At 40.6% G+C, this 11,460-nt stretch overlaps 2 protein-coding genes across 3 annotated transcripts in view; both read right to left on the bottom strand.

The window, feature by feature from the left end:
* hipk1b (homeodomain interacting protein kinase 1b) overlaps nucleotides 1–675 on the bottom strand; it is an 18,648-nt gene extending 17,973 nt beyond the window's left edge. The window contains exon 1 of the mRNA XM_013910372.1: nucleotides 569–675. The gene's annotated coding sequence lies outside the window, so the exon portion shown is untranslated. The remainder of the gene's footprint in view (nucleotides 1–568) is intronic.
* A 4,360-nt stretch (nucleotides 676–5,035) lies between these two features.
* Nucleotides 5,036–11,460, bottom strand: part of LOC102201697 (calmodulin-binding transcription activator 1) — a 54,340-nt gene continuing 47,915 nt past the window's right edge. The window contains exons 15-22 of one of the 2 annotated variants that reach the window (XM_005731355.1): nucleotides 10,456–10,976; nucleotides 10,021–10,169; nucleotides 9,667–9,913; nucleotides 9,417–9,485; nucleotides 8,746–8,891; nucleotides 8,596–8,667; nucleotides 8,419–8,449; nucleotides 7,848–7,923 (exon numbers count right to left, since the gene is read on the bottom strand). In XM_005731355.1, the coding sequence (XP_005731412.1) occupies nucleotides 7,891–7,923; nucleotides 8,419–8,449; nucleotides 8,596–8,667; nucleotides 8,746–8,891; nucleotides 9,417–9,485; nucleotides 9,667–9,913; nucleotides 10,021–10,169; nucleotides 10,456–10,976 (1,268 nt within the window). In that variant the 3' untranslated portion in view covers nucleotides 7,848–7,890. Of the gene's footprint in view, nucleotides 7,924–8,418; nucleotides 8,450–8,595; nucleotides 8,668–8,745; nucleotides 8,892–9,416; nucleotides 9,486–9,666; nucleotides 9,914–10,020; nucleotides 10,170–10,455; nucleotides 10,977–11,460 lie in introns of both variants that reach the window. The other variant, XM_005731354.1, reaches the window with a different exon arrangement.

Genomic DNA, 11,460 nt, shown 5'->3' with positions numbered 1-11,460 from the left:
CTAGCTAAACAGCAAAAGATACCAGATCCTAAATTCAAACATTTTCATTCCTCTTTGTTAGATTTTAGTAGTTAGCCTGGAAGATTTTCAAACATGGTTGGTGTAAGAATGGGCTGTAAGAAAGTACTTGCTTTGTTATATCACACTAAAGGAATTACAAAATGTGAGGACCCATGTACAAATGCCTCCTAAGCCTAGTCTGACAAAACAAATAAAGAGGGATGCCCATCTGAAACAGTCTTTCATGTCCTTGAGCAGTCAAAGGAGAATTTATTTACTTCAGTAAAAATGATCAATAATCCAATAAGATAATACACCATTGCAATGCAAAAACTTACTGAAGTGGTATATACATGATTCAACTTCTCTTTTGTAACCATAATGCAAAAATTGCATGCACAGTTGTACTCTTAAAAGCATTTCACACTATGCAGCAAGAAGGTACCTTAGAAGAGCAACACATGTACAGGTCCATACTGTGTTTAGAAAAGTTAAACATTAATGTGGACACTGCATGTCACCTTTAAATTTCCACTTTAGCAACTGTCACTTGCCCGGCGGTTCTTACCTTAGAAAATAATCTCTTCTTCCTTTTCTGTCTTCTCCTTTTTTCAACTGTAATCCACTGCAAGTGTGTGTAAAATCTGCCAGCACTCTGCAAAATGTTTTCTTCAGTTAATGCTATGACAACATTCATTTGAACATAAAGCACTCTAAAGGCCTCTGACACATTTGCTAAGCTCCGCCCCCAGTTACTGTTGAGTAGCAATAATCAATCTGGTTTCTATATTTTAAAATGTCATGTTTTTGTAACATAAAATTTTCCCAAGTTTCCAGGAGCCTCTGAGATGGCACAAATCTCACTTTTTTCAGCAGAGAGAAGCCAGTCTGTTTTGTTTTAGTGATGGATGACACAAATTCAAGTGTGCTTACAAGCATGAAATAAAATTAAACAATTTCCCCAAGTCTTGTCCTGAAATGCCATGGTTCACTTTTTTCACAGAAGAGAAGCATCAATCTTTCTTTTTTCTTTTCTTTCCTTTTTTTTAACTCATGATGACACTGATCCAGAAACGCTGTTAAAAAACAGACTGTACCCTAATGTCATGTCAAACACAGCAGGCAAACGAACCTGTCACCACCTTGCATTGATTCATAAATATCCAATCATATCTAATCAAGTTGCGACTAACTTTAAGTTGTGTAACGGTCAAGCAACTTGACAGCATAGCAAGTCCCTTGTTGTAAAGTACTCATAAAGTTTTCACAAGTATTTATACTTTATATTTAAAAAGTATAAAATAATAAAGATAAATATAATACTCGTGATAATACGCAAAATTTTACTTAGGTAGGATTTTATATGTCAGATTCTTAATTAAAATTATTACATTAGTATTATCCTAATGTACTGTTAATAGTTTTGCTGGTGGAAGTACAGTAAAGGGTTTAAAGGAAGAGCATGGAAAAGAAGAAAGTCGACAGTACTACTGGGAGACTGGGCAATGAGATGGCAAAGGAAAATCCTTATAGTGAATGTGATGTGCACTAAGGAAGGAAAGAAAGGATGTGCAGCAGATTAGGGTGATTAAATATAGAGATGTAAGTATTCAGTTAGTATATTTGTTCAGTTAGTATATAGTGTTGGAAAGAGTACTTTGATGAGCTGATGAGTCAAGAAAATTATAGAAAGAGGATATAGGAAATTAGTGAATTAGTAAAAAGGGAGTTAGGACAGCTATGAAGAGCATGAAGAGTAGAGAGGATGAAGAGTGGACAGGTAGTTGGTCCAGATGACATACCTGTAGAGGTATGGATATGTGTCCACTCCTTTTGACCACCAACCACCAGCCGGGTCCTTTGGGGCACTCTGATTGGCTGCTACTTAGCAATAAATTTAGGCTAGTGTAACATTCATTGATGTGAAACACCTTGATATAATTATGACCAGAGCATTATGTGTTAAGATTAATTTGGAAATATTTGTTCATTTTATTTTCATAATTATTTGTATTGCTAAGGAACGCTTAGCAGCAGACCACATCATGAAAGATCACTGATGCCACTACAGAGTCACAGAAAGTCTTCAGGACTGATAAATCCATCATCATGAATAAGCAGATTAAAATTTTTAACGCAGTTAACCCATCTGAAGTGCAGAATGACTCAAAATCCCTGACGCGTCTCTGTCAACGCATTTCGGGCAGTTTGTCCAAGGAGAGTTACCTTCGCACATGAGCAAACAGGCAGTTGATCTGGTAGTGACAGGCAGCAGAATTAGTCAACTAAATATGGAAGATGATTGGTCCTCTCGATGGGAAATTTGAGTATAAAAAAACCAAAAACAAGACGGAACAGTTGACCGACACAAAGTATTATGCAATTGTGCAAGAAGGAATCTTCTTTTCACCGAAGCACTTCCAGCTTAAAATATCACATTTTAATGCAAAGCATTACTTGAAAGACTGCTGCATGATGAGTCCTCACCTCGACAGACTTGTAATGAGTGAGTCTGTTACAGATGGGCTCAGATTCAGAATCAGATGAGGAGTTTCTGCCTGTATAGAGCAGAGCCGATCATTAGGACTGTCCCTCGGAGTGGTGGTCAGCTCCTTCAGGAGCTCATGACAAGCTGGCACTGCTGGCTAGAAAATATCTGCCCACTCCTGCAACCGCTGTTCTGTGCGAGAGACCGTTCACAGTTGCAAGCAACATTGTAAATAAGAAGCGGTCAGCTCTCCTCTCGGGCAATGTCAACAAGTTAGTTTGTCTTAGGACCACATTAATGTGGATACATGTTTACAGTTTTTTGTTAACATGAATGTTCAAGATGCTCAATAAACATGTTAAGTGTGTATTGATTCCCTTTTTTCTTGAGTCTGTTTGCTCATGCAAAATGAAATGTGATTAATATAGATAAAAATGAATGATATTTAATCGTGATTAATCGAAATTAATCAGCAGCAACCCTGTGATTAATCCGATTAAAAATTGTAATCGTTTGACAGCAATAGAATAAACATGAACTTTTAACTGTATTTTCATAAGTTTTACAGCTTTTCCTACTGACGAGGATTTCAGCCATGGCCATTCATGTTACACCAAAGTAACAGATAATTAAATGACAGAAACCTTCCTGCTTTTTCTACTATATAAACTTCTATTTTTGATTGTTTTTTTTATAATAGGTCCACGGTATTTAAAAAAAAGAAAGAACATATTCTGTAAATAAACGAAAAACTCTGTTTTTTAATCACAAGACAATCTGGGCAAAGAGCTGGAATGTTAAAATCAATTCTTTTTCTAATACTTATCCCAGCGATCAAGTGTGTAGGTAAACCTGTTTACACTGATAGGAGAGAGGAGAGTTTCACTGGTCTGGCCTGCTATATGTCGCCCACAGTGTAAAATGAGTTTGACATCCCTTCAGTAGAGCATCGCAATCTGCAAGTTTCTCATTAGGGACCAGGTGAGGGATAAATACGAGCCAGGAAATGTGTTAAAGTGCAAATTTTCTTTTTTATTCTGATATCATTTTACAGCAGAAATTATGTAAAGCATTCAGAAGACATTTTCCACATATAAGGGCAATATTCAAAACACTTTGCATGGCCTCAGCAACAAAATATTCTTTTTAAAACATCAACAATTTAGTGATGCTTGTGCATGCATGTTCGTAAAACAAAAGAAGTTAAAAACTAGGCTACAAAATAAAAAGGAATGAGAGACTGAGATAGGCATGGAGAACACAACAGCAGGCAAGGTGGGAATACAGCAGGAGATGAGAGCGGGAGAAAAGCGGGGAGGGCCAGGGGGGAGTGAAAGAAGAGGAAGGCAAGGAGAGGTCTAGCCATAGATTATCTATGAGGGACTACCATTCTAGCATGCAATGTGGTGTTTGGCCACGCCCTCTCAAAACAAGGCCTGAAAGGTTATATACCATTCATTTCTAGGCGGACTTAAGAGAACAGAGGCCATCTCTGCACATGTTAACCAGCTGTTTACTATGGCAACATTTCTTATTTTTATTTATGTATTTATTTCTTTATTTTATTTTTTATTTTTTTTACTTCTTCTACTCTACATAATCTTTTTACAGTCACCATCCTCTCCAAAAACGTGAGCATATTGATGGATTTTCTGCAATCTGTGTGTTCAGTTTCGCGTGTGCGTGTGGTCTGTAAGCTTGAGCATTTAGAAGTTGTTGTGTATGTGCGTATGTTCATGTGTGTCTGTTATATAAAAGCAGTGTCCTTTAGTTGTGCTGATGTGAGAGGAAGGGCAGTTTAAGAAGTTATTCATGTGATACCGTATGAACGCTCCTAACAGCACTGTCCAAACCATGGCTGCCTCTCAGTATGATGAAACCTCAGAAAACATATGGAACACAATCGATATCTTCCAGCTGTTAATCTCACAATCTGCTATCTCTTTTCACTTTGTTTTGTTTTTCAGGTGTTCAGGGGCCATTACCTATTTTTTGTATCACTTATGAATTTCTTATATTAAGAATCTTGTGCGTTTAAGACTACAGCAAATGCATAAGTATTTTTTTCCTACCCTATTACTTGCTTTGAATGGAATTCATATTTAAGCGTGTTTTTCACTCTCTTCTCAGATAAGGCAAACAGATCACATTTGCTGCTTCTAGACTATTATAAAGAGTGTGGATACAAGTGGACGACGTATCCCCGACACATTCAAATATGTACACATACACACCCAAATGTACACAACCTGTCACCTGCAGTGTTACAACTCTGTGCCAGCAGTCATTGCACTCCACATACCATCTCCCTGTTCTTCAACCCTGAGTAAAATCTAAGGGAGAGATTTCATTGTTCCCGAAGACATAAGCACAGAGAGAAAGCGTGTGGCCGTTTTATTTTTGCACCTGTGTGTACATTTGCGTTTATGTGTCTATGCACATCCTTGTGAGACAGGGAGAAAGACAAAGAAAGGAAGTGTGTGTGAACGATATTTTTGTCCTCTATGAGGAAAAAAAAGCCCAGTTATGATTTTGTTTAAATGTTGTAAAATATTTTTTTTGTAGGGGAAAAGCAGACAAAGTGAAAGAAAACACAGCTTCCTCTTGGAGGGCGAACATACTCGTGACTGTGCCTTTCATACTTTAGTACACGGAGGCTGAATTCAGCGGTTTTCTCCCTTCTAATTACTGAAAAACGCACACAAAAAGTAGGACTTAACGGCAATAGGGTAATTAATCGCCCGAGCAAGCGACACACAGCGTCAATCAGGCCATGAGCATTCATTCACACCACATTCCCAATTACAGCTTCCAGCTTAGACTAAGGTCAAGTTTAACACTGTCAGATTCATTTGAAAACACACAATTTAGGAAAAAACAAACAGGTTAACTGGAAACCTTTCAGAGGACACACAATAAGATACTTCCTGATATTATTTTGCACTTTTCTGTTATTGAGCAGGCACTTTCTAAACAGAGCTTTCCATAAGTCTAAAGTACATGTAGTATAATTATGGCAGTGACAATGAGGAGAAAATGATATGTCAAAACCAAAACGGGGAAGGACATTCTGTTTGAGGATGGAAAGCTTAGACTGGAGGCCAGGTTGGATCCGCTGTAGGTGTGATAAATGATCTTAATAAAAGCTAGTATGCTGCTGAAGCACAACCACATTGTGAAGAATGTAGCGCCCTCTTCCCTTTTTTTTCTCTTTTCTTTTGCATCGTCAGTCGTTGCACTCACATTTAAACGATCATCATCGCCATTGGCATCATTTCCCCACGTGCATCGTCACCTATACGTAAGCCTGCCTTGGGCAAACTTCAGAACTTGTAGGAGGTCTACGGCTGCGCTGGCACTACATCTCTTCTGCGGTTTATTGTCTGCGTGTTGCCTCGGTAGATCTTACCGATATCTTTTGGGCGTTGGTTTCGCCAACGTAACATACTGTTAGGCAAAATAGCATTCATAATAATTGGCACTACTGGCAAAAGGAGTTTAATTTTTGCTAGCCAAGAAACGAAAAGCACAAAGTGTAAATGTTTTGTCTGAAAGATCGTTGTTTCAGCTAACTTTGTTTTTCCCACTTATAATTCTAACATTAGAGTTTTCAAGTTGCATGCTTTTTAACAAAATGTTCTTTTCAGTAACACTTATAACTGGATACTCTTAAAGTGAAGCAGTTAAAATCCTCTCACAGTCCATAGCCACTAACATGTTCTTTTTGCTGTTTCTTTGTCTTAAATCTCATGCACGTTAATCCGTTTGTATTATCTACATTATTTACAAGCAATACAGCCATCCTGTGTACCCAGGTCTCTGTCTTAAGTTCTCATTATGGGAGTAAAATAATTTATAATCTTAAATACAGTCCTCTTATGAAAAAGTTTCAGGGTCCTCATATCCCCTTACCTCGTCAGTTTATATACAGGAATATGCAATAGTCCAAAATATGGATTTGATTGCCCGTATGGGCTAATATGGGGACCAGTGCCCTGTATAGGGGCAGGTATAGGACCCATGTCCTGTACAGAGCAAGCATAGAGACCTCTCAGACTCAAGAAGAAGTCAAGGCAATGGTATGTGACTCTCTCCTCAAAACCACAGGTAGGATTTAGAGGTTCACGCAAAGAACAAACTAACAGAGACATTTAACCATTGGAACATGTCGCATTTCATCACATGGGGGGGAAAAAACCAGCCTCGAGCTACAACCACTCTTGAGCCAATTAAATAAATAATCAGACCCTTAAATAAATAAAGTTTTTTTTTTCCCTTTAAAAAAACAAACAAAACAAAAGCACCCAAAATAAGTAAGTTGTCCTTACACAGTTCACATTACACAGGGCAAGGATAAGTTGATGAGGACGTAAGTGAGACACAATTACACAGAAATACAAAAGAAACAACACTAAAGCAGTTTTGGCAAGCATGCAGGAGCTCGTAGCTCAAACACATGCATTGAATTGAACAAACACGGACACACCACATCGGGCGGGCAAAATGCCGCCTCTGAGAACGACTCCATACAAAGTCCATGTAACAAATTAAGACATCGTTATTCAGACCCCATCCCTTTATCTAACAATGCCCCTCTTACATTCAAGTGCAGTTCCTCCCCTTTTTGATTGGGTGACTGAGTAATAGGTTTGCACGCCTGCGAGTCAGAGTGGTTGGTGATACTGTGGTATACTAAATCGGCAGAATGATTTGCGACTGTAGCTCTTCGGGATTGATGGAGAGGAGGAATAAGCGAAAAACCTTGCATGCAAATGCAACACAGAAGTGAGTTTTTTGGTTTATGTTTTTCTTATTCTTTCATGGATTTTTGTTCGGACACAAAACGCAGCAAGCTTTGTGTGTTTTCTGCATGTCAAAGTAGCCTTTCTCTCGAGCGAGCTGTTCATTACGGGAGCCTTTCGGTGCATCCGGCCGCCGCCGCGAACAGCGGTATCCCGTTGTCAGGCGCTTCCTCGTTTTCTCTGGTTTGACTCGTCGACTTGCTCTTGCAAAGAAACATACCCATGAAGAGTGCAAAGAATGCCATGAGGTTAATGTGATGGCCTCCCAGTGAAACTGGGGAGGAGGATCAGTGCTGTGGGCAGAGCCAGGTCCCTGGGCTCTGCCCAGCAGTCTGTCTGTCTGAGCTGCCATGATGGACACCTATCCTGTCCTCAGTCTGTCTGGGAAAAGTTTTTTTTTTTTCATCTTGAGAGAAGAGGGGAGAGGGAGTGAGAGAAAAGAGGGGAGACGAGGAAAGAAGAAAGCAAGGGAAAAGGGTCAGGAAAGGGAAGGGAGTTTAGAGAGGGCAGAAGAGAAGAGACAGAAAAAGGAGAAGATGGAGGGGGACATAGATTGCTCACAGGCTGAGGGGGCTCTGTGCGGGGCCTGGTGGTGGGCTCTCAGGACCCCTGGCCTTTCTCTGCTCTCTGGCCCTGAAGAAGAGCAAACACATATTAGTCTCAGAGTCGGAGATTTGTGTAAGTGTGCGTGCAACTGCATGTCTTGTTTTTTCATTTTCATATCCAAAGGCCGCACGTAATTCAGCAAATTCCCAGTAACTCCTTCCAACAGACGCACACATTCTCCCTTCTGCTACTGTCCCCACCCATCAAGGCACAAAAAATAAGACTTGCAGGCCAAGCAATACACTTAAAGTCCCCTTGCAATTACAGTCAGAACATGCCCCTAGGAAAACCATACGCAGGGATCGCTCCTCTAACTATGTCAGTCATGCACAAGTCCTGACATCATTTGGCAGAGAGAGAGAGAGAGAGAGACAAGGTGATAGGGAGGGAAGAAGAGAGAGAGAGAGCGAGATGGAAGGATGATAATCCAGGATCTCCTCTCCCCCTCCCTCTGCTGACATGCAAACAGGCATCAGCCACCAGGAGAGAGGGAGTGAGAGAAGAGAGCAAGAGAAGACTCACCCGCTTCAGAGGCCTATGGTCCATCAAGGGGCTTCACGTGAACAGTAAAACAACACCAACTATTAGAAATAGTGTAGTGTGTGTATGTGTGGCAGTGGGTTTGTTAAGCGTCAAGCATGTGTCTTTGGATGTGCGTGCGCTTGTGTTTGAATCAGCATTAAGAGTTTTAGGTCTTACCTGTGGCGGCATCGGAGCAGGAACCTCAGGATCTTGCGAGCAGCCTGGTTCTGTTTTTTAGTTAGGAGGCTGCTGCAGGCAAAGATGAGGGGTAAGAGATTATACATAAGATAATTATTCCCTTTGTGTGTGTGCATGTGTGAGACGTGCCTGAGAGAGTGTCTGTAGGAGCGGTAGTATTGCTGGATGAGGACCGCTGCTCTACGACTCTGCTGGAATTTCCTCTGTTCATGGAAACTCCGGAAACGACTCTGGATCAAGATGGCTGCCAGGGTCATCCTCTTATAAAGTGCATACTGGAAGAGAGGACAACAGTGCTGTAAAACTCACTGGGATCAGAAAAGACATACTTTTGCAATATGCAACATGTCTGCACATGATAAGACCCACAGATGCACTACAGACCTGTGAGCTTACTGTTTGCTATATTACATAATGACCAGGAAGCAAAATAATAGTGAATAAAAATCTCAAGAATACACAAAATCCATCATGTGAACATCTTTTCTTTCAGTTCATGACAGCATTAAGTTACATATATTCCTCTCAGATTGCTATATTAGAACAACAAGGTAAAAAAAAAGCGCACAAGAAGTGCATACGTGTACATGCAAGATTTGCTTTTTCAAGTGGACTGAAATCTGTTGTTCTTTTACTACAGATTTAGCCACGTATGAGAGAGAATCAAAGTGAAAATTCACCTGATAATTTAGCTTACATCTATGAAGGAAACAACTACAACTGCTGTGTCACTACATCACTATTGAACTGCAGAGCGACATGTTAGAGGCTAATCTTGGCTACATGTTGTTAACTCTTACCTGCTTGTATCTCTTATAACAGCGCTGAATCACTGCTGCAATCTCTTTGCGTTGTTCCTGAATGGGACCCTGTGGTAGTGACAAGAGTTTGTCTAAATTTTGTATATGTAAAATGGTTTGCAATCATATTGAGCTTGTTTTTTTCAAATGTGGATTATACAACTGAGGATGATACATTGAGTCACTGTAGGCTGAGCATAAAGACAAATTCAGTTTTTTTTTTTTCTAAAGCAGTTTAGGTTACACTGGCCTTGTGTTTTCTGAGGGAGTGCAGAGCATGCCTGATGGTCTCATACAGCTCTCCCTGCTCTGCCTCAGTCATGGCTAGACAGGAGGAATCTGTTTTCAACCTCTCCTCCTTCATAGCTGCACAAAGAAAGGAGGTCCACTCAGAGGGGGAGGATGGGGCTTGCTTAGCCTGAGGACTTTGCTGATCCTCTGGCCCTGAGAGAGAATTTGGCTTGGGGCTGGGAGTCTGAGGAATGGAGTTTAGAAACCTGAGGAAAAGAAATATTACTTTTAAAGTATAATAAGATTGAGAATGGTTGTTTGTTAAAAAAACAAAAAAGCAATGCAATAACTTGTGCAAATATGTGAACCTCACCTTTCCACCTCACCAAGGTAACCAGACAGTAATCTGACATCACTGCTGATCCCAACCTTCCTGGATTCAATTTCTGCTTCAATAACCTCCTGCTTGAGTCTGCCAGTTGAAGCCTCCACAATGTGATCAGCTAGCATTGTGATGTCCATCTGCAAATCATGAAAAGGAAAGGTTACCTAAATATTTATAAAACCTACTTCCTCTTAGTTTTTTGGGTAAGTTTTGAATAGCTCTTTAAAGTCTCACATAACACTCTATACTTAAATGACTCATCGCAAAGACTTTGAAATCTTATACTTACAGCTTCCTCCTGCACAGTAATACATGATTTACCACTTCCATTTTGAGTACTTTTTGACTTTGCATCAGCTACTCAGTTCATGCATGAATGCTTGGTTAGAGATCGAACTCAACACTGCACATAAAAATCTGTACCTGCAAGTCATCTGCGTTATCCTGATAGGTCAACAGCTCTGTTTCCTCTCCCCTGTCAGACAACACTCTTTGACGCAGGTGAACGGCCAATCGCTCCTTTCCTAGAATCTTCCTGGCGAGGCTACGCTGCCCCAGAGTCTGTCTCAGACTCCACCTGCTGCCCCCTCCAGCTCCCCCTATCCTGGCCTGCAGGTGGGAGAATGGGGCACTAGGAAGCTGAGGCTGGCTGGGGCTGGACCTGGTAAGTGGTGCCTTCTGACAGCTGAGGTTCGTGGGTTGCGTCTGTAGCGGCTTAGAGAGAGGAGACCGTTGAGGATTAGGACCTGGAGAGGAGTTGAGGGGGGTGGTACCAGAGATCGAGTTAGCTAGCTGTTGCTGTGAATCTGGGTTGGGTTTGAGCCTCTTGGCTGGGGGTGGACCTCCCTGTTCTCCCTGGGTTCCCTTGTGGGGTCTGTGTTCTGTTTGGCTCCAGCTCTGGCTCTGGTTGTCTGGCTTGCTTCCTGCCCTGGTTCTCCTCAGCTCTGGGGAAACAAAGATGGTGGAAAAACAGCGACAATAACACTTACACTTACAGCTAAAATCAGAAATAGTGGTGATCATTTACAGTTTTCTGTGTAATGATTTACTGTTGGATTGTCAAACAAAATTTTCAGAATCAGTTTGTATATAAATAAAGTCAGCAGTAGGATAGCTTAGCTCAGGAAAAGAAAGTCTGACTGCCTACCAACACCTTTAAAGCTCCCTCTATACAAACGGAACAAAAACCTAACATGTAAAACAAAAACTATGAAGTCATAGTTTTTGGGTTATGTTTAAACGATTCCTGGTGCAATTTCTACAAAACCAGTAAAGAGGAAGTTACTACCATCCAAAAAACACCTCACTACATTTTTAAACACTAATGCTAATGAGGAGGGCTTAAGTCATGCTGGGAGGTGGCTCATGTTACCTAGGTACATTTTCTATTCTCTCTATATTAAGTTAAACTAACCAGCTATATATCAG

This window comes from Pundamilia nyererei, unplaced genomic scaffold, assembly GCF_000239375.1.
Source record: "Pundamilia nyererei isolate P.nyererei 1_Seehausen unplaced genomic scaffold, PunNye1.0 scaffold00042, whole genome shotgun sequence".
Taxonomy (NCBI): Eukaryota; Metazoa; Chordata; class Actinopteri; order Cichliformes; family Cichlidae; genus Pundamilia; species Pundamilia nyererei.
This window is presented reverse-complemented; position numbering and strand designations above follow the sequence as displayed.